We start from the raw sequence: 15,791 nt of genomic DNA on the forward strand, positions 1-15,791 counted from the left end.
ATCACGTGATTGACGCTGAAAGACAACATGTCTGTCATGTAAGCAGATTGTCACAGGGGCTCCAGATAGTTTCATAAATACGGTGATCTGGAAATATATATTTGCGATGCCCACTGATGTATTCAGGTCGAGTGTCATGGGGACATCAATCTGACATTAATTCCGCGTAAAAGTAAGAGGAATCTCAAACATCAACTTAAAATTGTTGTACGAGTTACGAAAGCGAGAGACAGTAAATCCCTGCAAGTAGTTTCCCAATGTATACATGTTCAAGGGTCTCAGTTTTTGTTCAACGCAAAGACTAAGACAGCTTTTGCATGTTTTTCAGAATTAGAACCAAGATGATGGTGACGAAGCCTATGTGTTTATTGCGACCTGCCGTGCTGTTTGGCGCCCGCAGATGGCACTTGCAGACGCCCAAACGCCAACTGAGTCGCACTCCCACCTGTCTTTACAAAGCTGTCATATTTGACATGTATGGAGTTCTCCTGCCCTCACCGGTCAAGATATTCTCAGGTGACAGAGACACTCAAGAAACACATGCCAGTTTATACTTTGTCCTAAAATATACTGTTGTGTGTGTGTGTGTTCTGTGTGACACTGGTATGACAGTTTGGTTTTATGAAGTTTGGTGTGTATAACACAGTGTATTGAATGTTGGCGTTCTGTTTTCTCTGCAGTATTTGAGCAACAGAATGCGGTTCCCCAAGGCACTTTGGGCAGGGTCATCAGGGAAGGAGGCGAGTTGAATGTATGGGATAGCTACATGAGAGGAGAGCTGGATGCACAAGAGTTTGTGGAGGCCTTCAGCAAGCAATGCAGTGACATCGTGAGTTACTCAATATCATGCAACACAATCTGTCAGAAGACAACTGACAAACAGTTCATTTCATCCTGCCATAAGTTTCTACTATTCCTACGTCCTACTTGCAATTTTCACTTGTACTCCAAGAGAAGTCATGATTAATCATTCAATTAATTAATATTTCTTACACAACAGGCAGGATGTCCGGTTCCAATTGATTCATTAATGTCTGCCCTGACCAGTGGGCCAATGCAACAACCCATGCCAGTCATGATGGAGGCCATCGAGTGTATGCGGTCCAGAGGCCTGAAGACAGCTGTTCTTAGCAACAACTTTCTGACTCTCGATAAAAAATCATATATGCCACTCAACCCTGCCCTCTTTGATGTGGTCAGAAGCCTCTTGTTACATGGTCATTTCATTCATTATAATTGCTCATAACAGCGTAGTCACCAAAACCACTGTTTTACTGTTGTGTCCTTTGAATGTAAATATACCTTCAATGGACAAGCACAGTTCAACTTCAACTCTCTCTCTCTCTCTTCCCTCTCCAGATAGTAGAATCCTGCAGGGAGGGGCTGACCAAGCCTGATGCCAGGATCTTCCAGCTATGTCTGCACAGACTGGGTGTGTCTGCCCAGGAAGCTGTGTTCCTGGACGATCTTCAGTTCAATGTCCAGGCTGCTGCTGACCTGGGAATGACTTCTATCAAGGTAAGGTAACCGGGCATCAGGTGGCTGAGCGGTGAGGGAAGCGGGCTAGTAATCTGAAGGTTGCCAGTTCGATTCCCGGCCGTGCAAAATTACATTGTGTCCTTGGGCAAGGCACTTCACCCTACTTGCCTCGGGGAGAATGTCCCTGTACTTACTGTAAGTCGCTCTGGATAAGAGCGTCTGCTAAATGACAAAATGTAAATGTAACCATTCTGATGCAACCACACCATAGGTTCCAGGTGTGTACAAGGTGTGTGAGAAATGTGTTTTTCCCAGGTAGAGGAACCAGAGGCAGCAGTGGGGAACCTAGAAGAGGTGCTGGGCTTCCCCTTATCACTCTCTGGGACATCCCGTAGAACCTCCAAGCCCTTCACAGACCAACACACACAGTACCTGAGGACACATCTACAACTGGATGACACCAGTACTGCCCTGACACCCTGACACTTGAGCTTAGAGAAACACAGAAATAGATACACACAATTTGTTTACAAACTCCTTGAAAATCCATTGTCTTCTTTTGTTTCTAGATATTGATGTCCAGTCTCTGAATCCCAGTCAGTCTTTACACTTCATAACCTCCAGAGGGCGTAATCTACTACTCCGAACTCAGCTGCTTGGCTCCAAGGCCCTTGGGACAGAGCACAGGTCAATACACACACACACACTCTCTCTCTGATTGGTTTAGAGGAATAACATACTATTAGGATGGTTGTTACCTGTATTTTATGAATATCCCTGCTCTATATCTAATGGCTTTACATAGGCTCCTGAAAGCTCTCAGTGGATCCGGCCTGCCTATTCCAAAGATCATTGACTACTGTGAGGATCCAAGGTGTGAAGACACATATACAGACACAGAAAGACACACACATTTACAAAAATAGAACCCTTGATTTATTTTTGTGTGTGTCTTTTTACCTAGCCTGGGTGGTCCCTTCCTGCTGATGGAGATATGTCCAGGGCGGAGGTTCACTGACCCATCCCTACCAGGCCTAGCCCCCACAGATAGGACTGCCCTGTACCAAGCAATGACCTCGGCTCTCTGCCAGCTCCACCGCCTCGACACCACCTTGCTGGACCTGGAGGGCAAAGATATACCAGGCAGGCCAACCCAGATGAAGAAGAATCGCAGTCGGTTAAAACACGTGTACATGATTTAAAATGCTCAGCAGTGATATTTAAACATACCTGTTTATCTGTCTGTAATTTCAAGTTGAGTCACTGGGGGTGCAGGTGGAGAGGTGGATACATCAGTATAAGACTTTTCAGACCCAATCCATCCCAGCTGTTAACCGACTCATGGATTGGCTCCTTCTACACCTCCCCAAAGACCACTCAACTACGCTGGTACATGGAGACTTCAGGTACACACTCGCGTACACTCTCTCACTGTCTGTCATGTACACACCACACTTTACCACACTACATATTCAGCGTAATCTTTGTATTTTCTGTCACCTTGTCGTGTATTTGACCTCTCCTGTCTCTAGGCTTTCGAACTTGGTGTTTCACCCAGAGCGTGCAGAGGTGGTGGGGGTGTTGGACTGGGGTTCAGCTGTCTTGGGAGACCCTCTCTTGGACATCACTTCCTTATCCCTCACCCACCACCTACCCCAGAACCACCCCTTATTCCCAGGTGCAGTATCAGACTGTCAAAAACACGTGTTAGTGTGGCTGCATGTCTTGTGCCAATATTTATTGGTTTGCTCGTAGTGTGTGATGACTGTCATATTGGTATTTTCTAGTTTCCTCTTCTCATTACAGGTTTGGGAGGCCTACGGGTGGACCAGCTGGGCATCCCTAGATTGGAGGATCTGATTCATCAGTACTGCAGCACCGTGGGCATGGACCCCCCTCCCCATCTTCAGTTCTACATGGCGCTACAGCTGTTTCGCCTGGCCTGTCGTCAGCAGGGAACAGAGCAGCTGGCAGAGCTGGGGTGGGACTTTGCTACCAAGGAAGGCTTCCGTATCTTCAATGCCATGCCAAGGGAACAGACTGTCATTTAAGGACGTCCTCTTAAGGATTCGTGTTCAGGGACACCTGTAGTGGAGGTGACCTGAAGATTATGTTTTGTTATGATTTTGTTTTCCTGCCTTTTCCCCTTGCCATAATCGTATGTTCTACTGATACATTACCACATAATGGTTTCATGAAATGAAATCCTTACATGTTCATGGTTTATTGTAGATTAGTTTTCAAGTTTAACTTGCAGTACATATTAGTGCGGAGGTGAACAGGTCTGACCAGGTCTCACCATCTCATGATGCTATTAACAGTATGTTGTCCCATTTTTGCATTTACTTTCTTTGAGTCAATCAGTCTGTTAGAAAAGAGAGAGAGAAATATTTTTAACTGATGGTCGTGAAAGATATTGTGCTGATTATGAACATATGAACACCTTTATCTTACCAAATTTGTGCATTATTGGCTTTGCAGTGTCTTGTCTGATTCACAGCAAACATTTACTTATGTGACGGTCTGAAGTTCAACACTGCAGTAACACCTATGAGATAGGAACTCCCTCAACACACATTTCATATCATTGGCTAGGCAGTAAAGTCAATATTCACTCAGTTCTTAGTTTGCAGTATGCCTATTTAGTTGTTAAATTAATTGAATTTTTGCTCGTCAAAAGTGCGCTTTGAGCACGTCATTTCTGCACTGTAGCTATTGACTGATGTGTTGAGTCAATTATTATTGTATGAAATATAGTTAATGTCCTTTCACAACTTCGTTTACTGTAAAATCTAAACAGTGGACTCTACTGCGCATGGTCTTGGGGGCGGGTGACACTACGCACTTTGCTGTGCATAAAGTATCCAGTTTATATCTCGTCCTGTTTCAGCGTGGTGGTGGACTACTTGACTTAAAAAAACACTATGCTCCGAGCCGCGTTGTCCCGAACTTTGCCTCAGATCTCCGGGATCTCATCATGTCGGTATTCTGCTGCTGCCATCCCTGCTCCAAACGCTCAGCCGGAAGTGCAGTATAACAAGGTAAACCGTTGCAAGTGCAACCCAACAGGTTTTGAATACAGCAAAGTGTTTATTGGAACGATCATACTACAGAGCTCATTCGAACAATTCATTAGAAATGGTTTGTTGAGTATCCTACTGCTGACCCACTTGTTGACTTGACGATGTTAACCGCAACTTGCCTCACATGTCAGAAACGTGTCTAATTCAGTTAGCCTAATACAATCCATGGGTTCTGCTTTACTCGTCAGGAACTTAAGGCAACCAGCCAGGTCAGACAGCAACTGGCAGGCAGCCCAGGTCCCTAGCCTAGTTGTGTGCTTTAAAAACTAAAGTGAAACTAAGTTTTCTCTGTTACAGAGACTACTGGAATCTCCATAGATGAGATATCATGCAGAGATAAACATAAGAATTTCTCAACCCTGATCCTCGGGGACCCACCAGCCCTGGAATGCTTTATGTTTCCCTGCTCAATACAGTACCCCTGATTGGTTATCAAACTCACCATAACCCCGACAACGACCCATTCATTTGAATAAGGTGTGCAGGAAGAGGGAAACATCTCAAACATGCAGGGCGGCCGGTCCCTTAGGGCCAGGGTTGAGAAAAGCTGAACGTCAAACGTTTCTATACTGAGATTGGAAAGTCTGAACATACTTTTGGTGTCTTTGACTTGTCAATAGCCTTGATAAAGTCTGTGACAGTGACAAAACGTATATGAATATAGACGTTTTTTTGTTGTTGCCTGCAGCTATTTATCAACAATGAATGGCAGGATGCAGCGAGTGGACGGGCCTTCCCCACCATCAACCCTTCTACAGGAGAGGTCATCTGCCAGGTAGCAGAGGCTGACAAGGTGAGGCTGGAGGTTGGGGGTTGGTTTACTGGTTGGTTTACTGGTGTAGTTGCTGGAAACTCTCTGGTCCTAGTACTGTAGTGTCAGAGGGACTCTAAGCCACCATGGTTTTTAGGATCTGAGAAGTTAAGTTGCTCTGGAGCTGTCGATTTCATGGTGAGATATTCTGAGCTCGTCTTTCACTCTGCTGTCTCTTGTCACCATCCACCCTCACCAGGTGGATGTAGACAAGGCTGTAAAAGCTGCTAAGGATGCCTTCAGGCTGGGGTCTCCATGGAGAAGGATGGATGCATCACACCGTGGTCTGCTTCTTAACCGCCTAGCTGATGCCATTGAGAGAGACACTGCCTACCTGGCGGTAAGTTGGATTCCATTGTTATGCGACACTAACAATGGACAAAGAACTTGTACAGGGATATCTACTGCGACTGCCAAAAGATACTGTGTAATGCTAAGTACTACATTGACATAAATTGGGAACAATTACTTTATTATTTAGCTGAGGGTAGGCCAGTGTTAATGAGTAAATACTTTTCCTTTGGTTTTCAGGAAGCTTGTCTTATCAGTAGCAACAGCTTCAGATTTGTGTGCCATGGGTTTTGCTGAGTCAGAGGCTCTGTACTGACCAAGCTGCTCCTGCTGAGGTCACATGGTTTTATAGGCCCTGGTCACATGGTCTGGCCTAAGCTGTCCAAGGGGTTGTGTGTGTGTGTGTGTGTGCGCGCGTGTGCGCGCGTGTGCGTGCGCGTGCATTGCTTCAGTTCTGGTTTTCAGCCTCTATTTTGTAATGCGCCCTCCAACCTGTTATGAATTTCACAATCCTCCTAGTGCTCTGAAACCAGTTTGGGTTGATGTTGTTGCCATAGGAATTGGAGACGCTGGACAACGGGAAGCCATATGCCATCTCCTACTCTGTCGATGTCCCCATGGTCGTCAAGTGTCTGAGGTCAGTCATCATCACATCATACAACAGCTATGGGGGGACAGGTATGGGGTTGAGACAGAAATGGAATGAATGAGCGAGATAATGAAATGGGGACAGAGGACCAGAGTTAGACTCAAGAAAATATCTGAAAAGAGTTCTAACATGTCTTGCAAGGTTGTTTCCTTTCTTCCAACCCCCTACACACGCACTGCTCCATCATGTCTTTATGTGGAACCAGCTTTCTGGAATGTTGCAGCTTTCCTGGTTTGGGCTGCCATTAAACTATAAACTGCTCGAGAACTCATTTACATTTTAGTCATTTAGCAGACGCTCTTATCCAGAGTGACTTACAGTAAGTACAGGGACATTCTCCCCGAGGCAAGTAGGGTGAAGTGCCTTGCCCAAGGACACAACGTAATTTGACACAGCCTGGAATCGAACCAACAACCTTCTGATTAATAGCCCGACTCCCTAACCACTAAGCCATCTGACCCCCCAGTTTGACCTTTTGTCCAGGTACTATGCTGGCTGGGCGGATAAGTGCGAGGGAAAGACCATCCCCATCGATGGAGACTACTTCAGCTACACCCGTCATGAACCAGTGGGAGTGTGTGGCCAGATTATCCCAGTGAGTTGGTGGGGGGGATAGTTGGACAGTATGGAAAATTGCCTGAATTCCATAAAGTCAATGGTTTGAGGTAGCAAACCAGTATCAAAACTTAACTGTAGGTATCCATGTCTATCCCAATATGCAACGGCAGTAGTGTAATGCATCCTTGCATACATTAGTGGAAGGTAGCTGTAAGGTTGCAATATTAATTTAATTTAATAATATTGAATGGCACAGTCAATGACATTTTTTGAATCTTTATACATGCATGCCAGTCATCAAGCGAAAACATCTTGCAAAATTTGTATTGTTTGAAGGATCTGTTACACAACTAGGATTGGTAAGGAACTTCTGCAATGTCCCTCTCCAGTCCAGCAGGAGGGGTTTGGCTTCTGGCCCATCTCTGGGGGGGGGGGGGGGGGGGGGGGGAGAAGGGGGGTCATATAATGCTACACTACTCTATACTAGACTGCTTAGAAAACCTTGTCGTCAACAAGCAAGGCTGCGTTGTATAAATAGAGGGAGAGTCTGAAGGCGTGTGCGCGTACCTATTTCTGTGTGTTATTCTAATCTAGTAGAACTTTCTGCTCATTTTGTGATTAGTGCCCAACAACGTAGTTTACTGTCTTTTATTGGGCACGCATGCAGACAATTACAGGGAGCTAGTTGTTAACCTGAGGGTGGCCATACTTGTTTTGGACTGACCTCATCTCATACCTTTCCCCCTCCATGCCCCTGCACCGCCCCCCAGTGGAACTTCCCTTTGCTAATGCAGGCCTGGAAGCTCGGCCCCGCCCTAGCAACAGGCAACACCGTGGTGATGAAAGTTGCAGAACAGACGCCCCTCACTGCCTTGTATGTAGCCAGTCTCATCAAAGAGGTAAGTGGTTCAACACGCACTGCACCCCAACACTGTCCAGGGAGTCAGGTGGCTGAGCGGTGAGGGAGTCGGGCTAGTAATCCGAAGGTTGCCAGTTCGATTCCCGGTCATGCCAACTGACGTTGTGTCCTTGGGCAAGGCACTTCACCCTACTTGCCTCGGGGGTCTCTCTGGATAAGAGCGTCTGCTAAATGACTGAATGTAAATGTAATGTCCACAATACATGTACACCCCATCCCTCCATATTGAGTCTTATCAACTTGTGTGTGTGTGTGTGTGTTTTAGGTGGGCTTCCCACCAGGTGTGGTCAACATCCTGCCAGGAATGGGTCCCTCAGCAGGTGCCGCCATTGCTGGTCACATGGAGGTTGACAAAGTAGCCTTTACCGGCTCCACCGAGGTGACTTGAACTGACGCAAAGCATAGGATCCGTCTGAAGGAGAAGCGCTCTGGCACCGTTTTGACTGTCTCTTGGTCTCCCCGTTCTTCTTGTCTTTTTACGACTCCTGTTTCTATATCTCCGTCTTTGTCTCTGCTTGTGTGCCAGGTGGGCCACTTAATCCAGAAGGCGTCAGCCAGCAGCAACCTAAAAAAGGTCACCCTTGAGCTCGGAGGGAAAAGTCCCAATATCATCTTGTCTGATGCCAACAGTCAGTATACCTCCTCTTATCCTTCTTTCCTTTGTGTTCCTGAGAGATTCAGTGCTTGATGTGTGTGTGTGTGTGTGTGTGTGTGTTTGCAGTGGAGGAGGCTGTAGCGCAGTCCCACTTCGCCCTGTTCTTCAACCAGGGCCAGTGCTGCTGTGCCGGCTCTAGAACCTACGTGCAGGAGTCCATTTACGACGAGTTTGTGGAGCGCAGCGTGGAGCTTGCCAAGAAGAGAGTGGTGGGAGACCCCTTCAATCTTACGACTGACCAGGGACCCCAGGTCTGCGATGCGTTCACGATGAGTATTTGATGATGTAGACTCACCTGGACATTGCATAACTAGTTCTGACTTGTCCCATGTTCATTTTACATGAACACAATCTGTACACACATCTCTCTGTGCGTGCCCACGTACGTGGGAGGGTCAGATGGCTGAACGGTTAGGGAGTCGGGCTATTAATCAGAAGGTTGTTGGTTTGATTCCCGGCCGTGCAAAATGACTGTGTCCTCGGGCAAGGCACTTCCCCCTACTTGCCTCAGGGAGAATGTCCCTGTACTTACTGTAAGTCGCTCTGGATAAGAGCGTCTGCTAAATGACTAAATGTAAATGTACACACATATTCCAGGTAGATGAGGACCAGTTCCAGAAGATTCTGGGCTACATCAGTAGTGGGAAGAAGGAGGGAGCCAAGCTCATGTGTGGAGGGGGTGCAGCAGCTGACCGCGGTTACTTCATCCAGCCAACCATATTTGGAGACGTCCAGGACAACATGACTATCGCCCGTGAGGAGGTGAGATCCTCAAATTCCCTCCAAAGAATGAATGAAAACGTTTTATTGCCCCGAGGGGAATTCGTTCTGTACCAAGAGCTTAAAAACAGAGATACATTCAACTCTGCAGACGGGACAGTACAGTGGACATAACACAATTATTAAAAAACACAGGGAGACAAACACTAGGTTCTGAGTGGCAGTGTCTGGATATTGGCCATGCTGACTCTTGGAGCTACCTCATAGTCCAGCTTCACTTTGTGTGCCTTTTGTGGTGCAGAGGGAATAGGCTGAATTCCCTTCTCCCACAAAATAAATAATTTGTGAGATGAACATTGTTTCACTCCTAAATGGGATCATGGCCAGTCTAGCTACAGTCTAAAATATGCGTTTAAAAGAAAGTTTGAGAACATTGAAACATCTGGGTCAAGGCGATTTTTATTTTTATTTTTCTCATCTGTGTGTTATGGTTCCTGTAGATCTTTGGTCCAGTTATGCAGATACTGAAGTTTAAGAATCTGGAGGAAGTGGTAGAGCGTGCCAATGACACCATGTATGGCCTGGCTTCTGCTGTCTTCACCAAGGACATTGACAAAGCCCATTACATTTCCAGTGGCCTCCGCACGGGCACAGTATGGTAGGGCTATGCTGGCACAGTCTGAGCTCTACCCTGGTCATGTCTCGTAGCATCTTGGTTGTCAAACTATGTTTTCTCTCACCTAGGATCAACTGCTATAATGTTTTCGGAGCTCAGGCACCCTTTGGAGGTTACAAGATGTCAGGGAACGGGCGTGAGCTTGGCGAGTATGGCCTGCAGAACTACACTGAAGTCAAAACGGTAACAGTCTCTACATGACCCCACTGTTGAGCATGCGAGGATGTGCATTTCTGCACTAAAGCTTGTTACTGTTTTTCTCTTCCAGGTTACCATTAAAGTCCCTCAGAAGAACTCCTAAACTGTCCTATGAGCCCCCTAATGAAAACTGACCACAGGAAGTAAATAGAAGGAGAAAGAGCATATATATGTATCACATTTCTCAATTTAACTCCATTCTAAAGAACTGTAATATTGCTGCATGGCTTTGGGATTTGTGCATAGAGCAATGTTTTTGTAATACCACCTTCAGACAGTCTTCAGAATATGATTCTTTATCATTTCTATACCACCACATGGTGTTCCACTTAAAGATTCCTGGTATTTTTATATGCAGATTTGTTAATGAGAGCTTGGATAATAAATACAAATAACATTGTTACACAATGCCTCTCGGGCTGGTTTAGTATGCAATTGTGTCATTCATAGCATAAATTACTCATACTGTACATATTTAACGCACCATACAGGTGAAAAGTCGTAAGGATAAAGCTTAAAACTATATTGGAGAATTTAAAAAGGTTAATCTTGAACGTGGGGTGCTGTTCTATGGTCTTACATGAAGGGTATAGTTCTGTATAGAAGTTTGGAAATGGGCAACTGTGTTGCATTCCGGTTTAAGGATTATGATGTAACACTTGGGCAGAAAGTAACCAATCAAAATGGCGTAGATGCTGATTAGGATGGCGCATGTGTTGATGGCATGGTAGTATTCTTGCAAACGCATCATGTACACTGTCAACAGTGCAATCCACGTCAGAATGTACAGCAACAGGCTGAAGGTTATGAAGCGTCCTTCATTGTAGTTCTTGGGCAGATCAATGCCCATATAGGCACATAGGAAACACACTATTGTCAGTAGGACTAACACCAGACACACCAGGATGAATACTGGTATGATCCCGAAGCTGCAGTCCAGCACATATTCACTTTGTTTGGGGGTCTTGATGGGCTCAGGGCCGCCGACAGACAACCAGATGATACACAGGAAGAGGAGGGAACAGGTGCAGGTTGTCACGACAACCCACTGCCCCCCATAGCTCACGCATGCGTTGTGCAAACGGGGCAGCCTGGCAGCCATCTTGAAGATCAAGATGATCTGGAAGGAGCGCACAGTCAGGCAGGAGAGCACAGAGCCAAAGCAGACTATGAAGATGGGGTAGCGGAGAGAGCAGACCACCAGAGACGGGCGCACCATGTTCAGCAGAGCGCTGACGGAAGAGAGAGTCAGACACACCAACATAAACACGCACAGCCAGCCCCCCGCTGACTTCACTACCGGCGTGTTGCCATGGTACAGGAACAGCGCAGTGATCGCGATGGATATGAGCAGGACCGAGCAGAACAGTAGCATTATTATGATGGCGAACGGCGAAGAGAAATCCTGAAACTTCTCGGAACGTTGAATACAGGAAGTGCTGCTGTTTGCTGACCACTCGTTTTCCTGACAGGCCACACATTTGTATGGGTCCCCTGAGTGGACAAATGGAAACACGAATATACAGTTATGGTTAACATGGCTGTAGCTGGGGTCTGCTCAGTATTGAGGGCACTCCAGTGATAATCTAGTTGATAAATCGTCGAGATTAAATCAGAATGGTTAGTATTTATCAGGCCTACTAGTGCTGTTGATGTACGTTTCACTGGGGCAGCTCTGGCACTTGTAGCAGCAGGCTTGTAAGCCAACCAATACCCTTTTGCTGCCCGGTGGACAAGAACTGGAACACTGCAATATAGGAGCCTGAGCAGAGAGGAAGACAAAGGGTCACAGGAACAATGCACACCTCTTCAGCTATAAAAATGCTGCTTTGGTTGTCAGATGTTTTGTTTGTAGTTACAGTTTTATAAGTTTACACATGAAAATAAATTATGCACAATGCTGCTAGAAATTGTGAAAGATAGTACATTTTAAGATTCAGTGTAGCAGTAAGTTGGTTTCACTGGTTATTTTATGGATTGATAGATTATATTGATATTGAATTGTATTGTATAAAAAGAAATGGCAGTGAAAACAGAATTTGTTACCTCATTTGATCCATCAAACCAGGTGATGAGAGTGGCATTAATCTGGAAACTTTGGTTTTGTTTGGCATTGTATGAGCCAATAATGTCAGGTTGGCTAGTAGCCCAGTTCCAATAGACAATGCTATACAAGGCAGGAGGATCGCCGTTTTGGTCGAATTGAATAGTCTGTTTGTATAATTGGAACTTCACCTTCTTCAGAGCCGCAGTGATCTGTGGTAGGTAGACAGAAAGAAATAGGTAGACATAGATCAGGACAACCTGCAGGTAAAGCGGCTTTTCAGAATACGCTGAAAAGCCGCCCATGATAACATAAATGAGTAAAAGAAAAATCAGAGGGGGTCAACCACTGTGTTACCATGTAGGGCTCTACAGTGATGTTGCTGGAGCAGTGGCCGTGACTGCAGTCGAGGGTGTCATGCAGGGCATGAGCCACAGCATAGATGGCAGCATAAATGCCATAGTCATAGATTTGGTCCTGATTAACCACCACCTCTCTCCTGATGGCTTCGCAGTCAGGACATAACTGGTTGCAGCCCAGCTCCTCCTGAGTACAGTCAGACACAGCTCGGCCAGAGAGAATAAAGTCCTTTAGCCCCTTCAGTTCCTTGGGGCTCTGCAGTGTGACCCCTAACACTGTCCCCACTTTGACCGTTGCCAGGTTTTTCAGTCTACTCGTGTCCATAGACCAGGCTTCACTGGCAATCCACACCGTGTCGTTTCCGAGTTCCTTTGCTGCTTTCTCAAGAAAACGATCGATTTTACTCGTCTTGGCAACCACCACCACAACTTTAATTCTCTGCAAGGACAATTCTTTTATAATTTTGGACATCATGGCAGGTTTGTCAGTGATTGTGTTTTGATAGGCCAGGCATATTTCGGTTTCTCTGATCTCTTCCAGAAAGACCTCGAAAGCATCGTAGCTGTAGTCATCGTCTTCGCCTAGAAATGCCACCCAGTTCCAGTGAAAAGTCTTCAGCAGGTGCACAATGGCTTTCACCTGAGGAACAACACCACACATGAACTGACTGGATCTCACAACTGCAACAGAAAAAGTCATTTTAATGCTGTTTTACCACCTACAGACCAAGATGTGGTCAGGTTGGGCCTGCATCTCTCTTTTGTGTGCAAACTCTTTTGTATTAAGTATTATTGCCCAAGTTCCACTGGTTCTGCACTCAGTGTTGGTATGAGAAAGGCTGGACCTGGTTTTTGTCGCTGGGGATGGTCCGAAAGAAGGAGGGGAAGCGAGACTTCGCGCTCAGCTGGACACTACTAGACGAAGGGTTCACCTGGAGAAGAGAGTCTGCTTTAGACCCGATGGCAAGTATTATTCCAATAGCACAACTGTGTGGTCAAACTATATCACTACAGGCTAAGTACCATGGGAATGAGCTGGGCCATAAAGTAAGGAGCCACACTGATGGTATGAGTGCTGTATAATGGCCCAATCACAGAGATGACCTTCGGGCTATAGACTGACTCATTCCACACAGGAATTGCCCTTCTTACACCATTTCCTCCTTCTCCCTTCTGAGCCAACAGGTCCAGTGTGGCAGAGAAGCTCACTGTGATGTGACAGAAGTCTAAAATTCGGTAGCCCAACTTAATCCCCGGCAGAAGATCTGAAGAGTTGTTAATAAGCTCCACGGTGAAGCGCATCACCTCGATGTCATGGTAGGTCTTGTTAGAGAAAGTCCAGCTAAAGTTTTGGGAAATAAAATTTAAATATATTGTAAAATTAATAAAGTCACTGATGAATTGAATTTTATGTATTTGGTCTTGGATGCCTCCATTTTGGATTTGAAATATAAAATTACTATACGTTTGGAGTGCAAACTGCCATCCATCCAAATAAATTTCAGCAATGTCGTAAATGCCACGAGTACCATTCACCACGACATAACAAGTTAAATCTTTGGTAATAAATGTCAATATGGTTGGTTGATCAACATGTACAGTAAAAAGGGTCTTTACCTGTTGCACACGGGTGTCTCAAGCATACTACTCTCCAGAATGTCAGAAGCATTATTGCTTTCATAGAGCTCAAAAAGTCCCCCTAGAAGGTAGTCCCCATCTAGAGACAGGTCAGACAGTGGACAGAGTTCCTTCAAGACTGTAGTCTTGGGCTGCAGCATCATCAACAATAACAACCTAATCATCCTTAGCACTGTGATCACCTCCAACAATTGAGCTTATCTACTGCCTGTTTTGTGCCCAGTACTGTACTGATTGTTATCCAGGCAGTCTCTGTTTTACATATCTGCCCACTTCCTGGGCCTTCTGGTTAAACAGGTACCATGGAAACCCCTCCCCCCTTCAAGTATTAATAAGAAAAACACAGGTGCTGGTTTTATGAAAACGATGTTGAGGACACTGGCATTATGCTTACATTTTCATTTAAAAATTTAGTTGCAAAACTATCAAAAGTACTTTCAGACTCTAATCATTCATAGAAGGTGCTTTTAATCAAGAGCCAGCATGTTTCTTCCCTATGTTTGAAATGATCAGTGATACACCACTAGTATGAAGCAAGGCAACAAACATGTTATCATACCTATTTGTGGTGCACATTTGCACAGAGCTCATTTGCAACTGAAATAAACTAATTTAAGCCCCAAACATGCATACACATTCTCAGGCATTCAGTATTTACATGAGTGTTCCACATGGGAAATATTCAAAAATCCCAGACAAAAATTCAACAAGGTTTATATATTATTTTATTTTCATTTCTTGCTCCTTTAAGAAGATCCTGTAAAAGAGAATAAATTATTGTTTGGACTATATGAATAGAAATATAACGTATACACGTATATACGTATGTAACCGCTCAGCCATCTGCCATCTGACTCCCCACCATTTACCTCAGCTCCTTTACTAATGCTCCTTCGCCTTGCCATTTTAAGCCTCTGCTTAAAACCTACTTATTTAATCAGGTTTTTAATAGTTAATTTAATTGTGACTATTCTTATTGTTATTGTGTTTTGTGATTGTAAGTTCTTTTATCTGCACTGTAGTGCTTTGAGTGCAATTAAAGACTCTTCTCTCAGCCTCTCCCTCCTCAGGTAGTGTCCTCCTCTTCCACACTCGGCACCAGCTCTAGGCTGTCTCCTTCCCCTGCTCCCATAGGCGATTTTTTACCACTGTTGGGATGAAAAAATGTACATTTTCAAATTATTGTAAAAAAAAAGATGAATTGTTTTGAGAGCATTTTTAAGTGATGTCAGAGTTGTTTTTTCTATCATGGTTTGTTGTACTCTAATGATTACTTTTTTATGTTAAGATCTAGTATAAATTTTGAGCATGTTTTTGCAAGCAAAAAAACATATTCACCACCCTTTGCACCCCCAGTTTTAAAACCAAGAATCGCCTCTGCGTGCTCCTGCAGTCTGGCTACACCCGCAGCCTCTCCCATTTTCTCTAGGGTTAGAGTTAGGGATTTATTGAAACCGGAAATAGAGCTGATAGAGACCAACTCTGACTTCATATTCTCCAGTGCGAGCAGTAGACACTGAAGCTACCAAATGCGCGCATTCAGGATTGCTGTTTGAGTTTATGTAACTAGACAAGACACACCTGGTAACCTAGGCCAACGTTGGTCACCTAATCCAATGGCCAACTATCTTTAGTGTGCAATGTTTCTATTAGTCCACCAGGGGTCACGTACGAGTAATTCTCCCCATCACCAGTCTATTTCAGTTAATAC

At 45.0% G+C, this 15,791-nt stretch overlaps 3 protein-coding genes across 5 annotated transcripts; 2 read left to right on the forward strand and 1 right to left on the reverse strand.

The window, feature by feature from the left end:
- The first annotated feature begins 39 nt into the window (after positions 1 to 39).
- Positions 40 to 4,209, forward strand: LOC136944032 (acyl-CoA dehydrogenase family member 10-like). Of its 3 annotated transcripts, none has more exons than XM_067237582.1 (12): positions 40 to 177; positions 327 to 516; positions 681 to 829; positions 1,001 to 1,195; positions 1,360 to 1,518; positions 1,795 to 1,942; positions 2,049 to 2,166; positions 2,285 to 2,353; positions 2,444 to 2,622; positions 2,735 to 2,885; positions 3,012 to 3,157; positions 3,286 to 4,209. In XM_067237582.1, the coding sequence occupies exons 2-12, from the start codon at positions 342 to 344 to the stop codon at positions 3,528 to 3,530; spliced, it is 1,734 nt and encodes a 577-aa protein (XP_067093683.1). In that variant the 5' UTR covers positions 40 to 177; positions 327 to 341; the 3' UTR covers positions 3,531 to 4,209. The 3 variants fall into 3 exon arrangements, with proteins under 3 accessions (XP_067093683.1, XP_067093682.1, XP_067093684.1); XM_067237581.1 differs by having other exon boundaries at positions 40 to 172; positions 329 to 516; XM_067237583.1 differs by having other exon boundaries at positions 40 to 172; positions 329 to 516; positions 3,267 to 3,463.
- A 93-nt stretch (positions 4,210 to 4,302) lies between these two features.
- LOC136944033 (aldehyde dehydrogenase, mitochondrial-like) lies at positions 4,303 to 10,441 on the forward strand. Its single transcript, XM_067237585.1, has 13 exons — positions 4,303 to 4,520; positions 5,251 to 5,355; positions 5,573 to 5,713; positions 6,222 to 6,301; positions 6,797 to 6,908; positions 7,642 to 7,770; positions 8,056 to 8,169; positions 8,317 to 8,419; positions 8,512 to 8,696; positions 9,043 to 9,207; positions 9,666 to 9,823; positions 9,910 to 10,024; positions 10,110 to 10,441. The coding sequence occupies exons 1-13, from the start codon at positions 4,404 to 4,406 to the stop codon at positions 10,140 to 10,142; spliced, it is 1,557 nt and encodes a 518-aa protein (XP_067093686.1). The 5' UTR covers positions 4,303 to 4,403; the 3' UTR covers positions 10,143 to 10,441.
- Positions 10,442 to 10,533: 92 nt separating this feature from the next.
- Positions 10,534 to 14,985, reverse strand: LOC136943895 (taste receptor type 1 member 1-like). The gene is made up of 8 exons (XM_067237379.1): positions 14,950 to 14,985; positions 14,060 to 14,262; positions 13,466 to 13,784; positions 13,288 to 13,374; positions 12,441 to 13,082; positions 12,086 to 12,295; positions 11,681 to 11,801; positions 10,534 to 11,533 (listed from the first exon to the last, which is right to left on the reverse strand). Exons 1-8 carry the CDS (start codon positions 14,983 to 14,985, stop codon positions 10,608 to 10,610), a joined length of 2,544 nt encoding a protein of 847 aa, XP_067093480.1. The 3' UTR covers positions 10,534 to 10,607.
- Positions 14,986 to 15,791: the final 806 nt, after the last annotated feature.

The sequence above is a fragment of the Osmerus mordax genome, chromosome 6 (assembly GCF_038355195.1).
Source record: "Osmerus mordax isolate fOsmMor3 chromosome 6, fOsmMor3.pri, whole genome shotgun sequence".
Lineage (NCBI taxonomy): Eukaryota > Metazoa > Chordata > Actinopteri > Osmeriformes > Osmeridae > Osmerus > Osmerus mordax.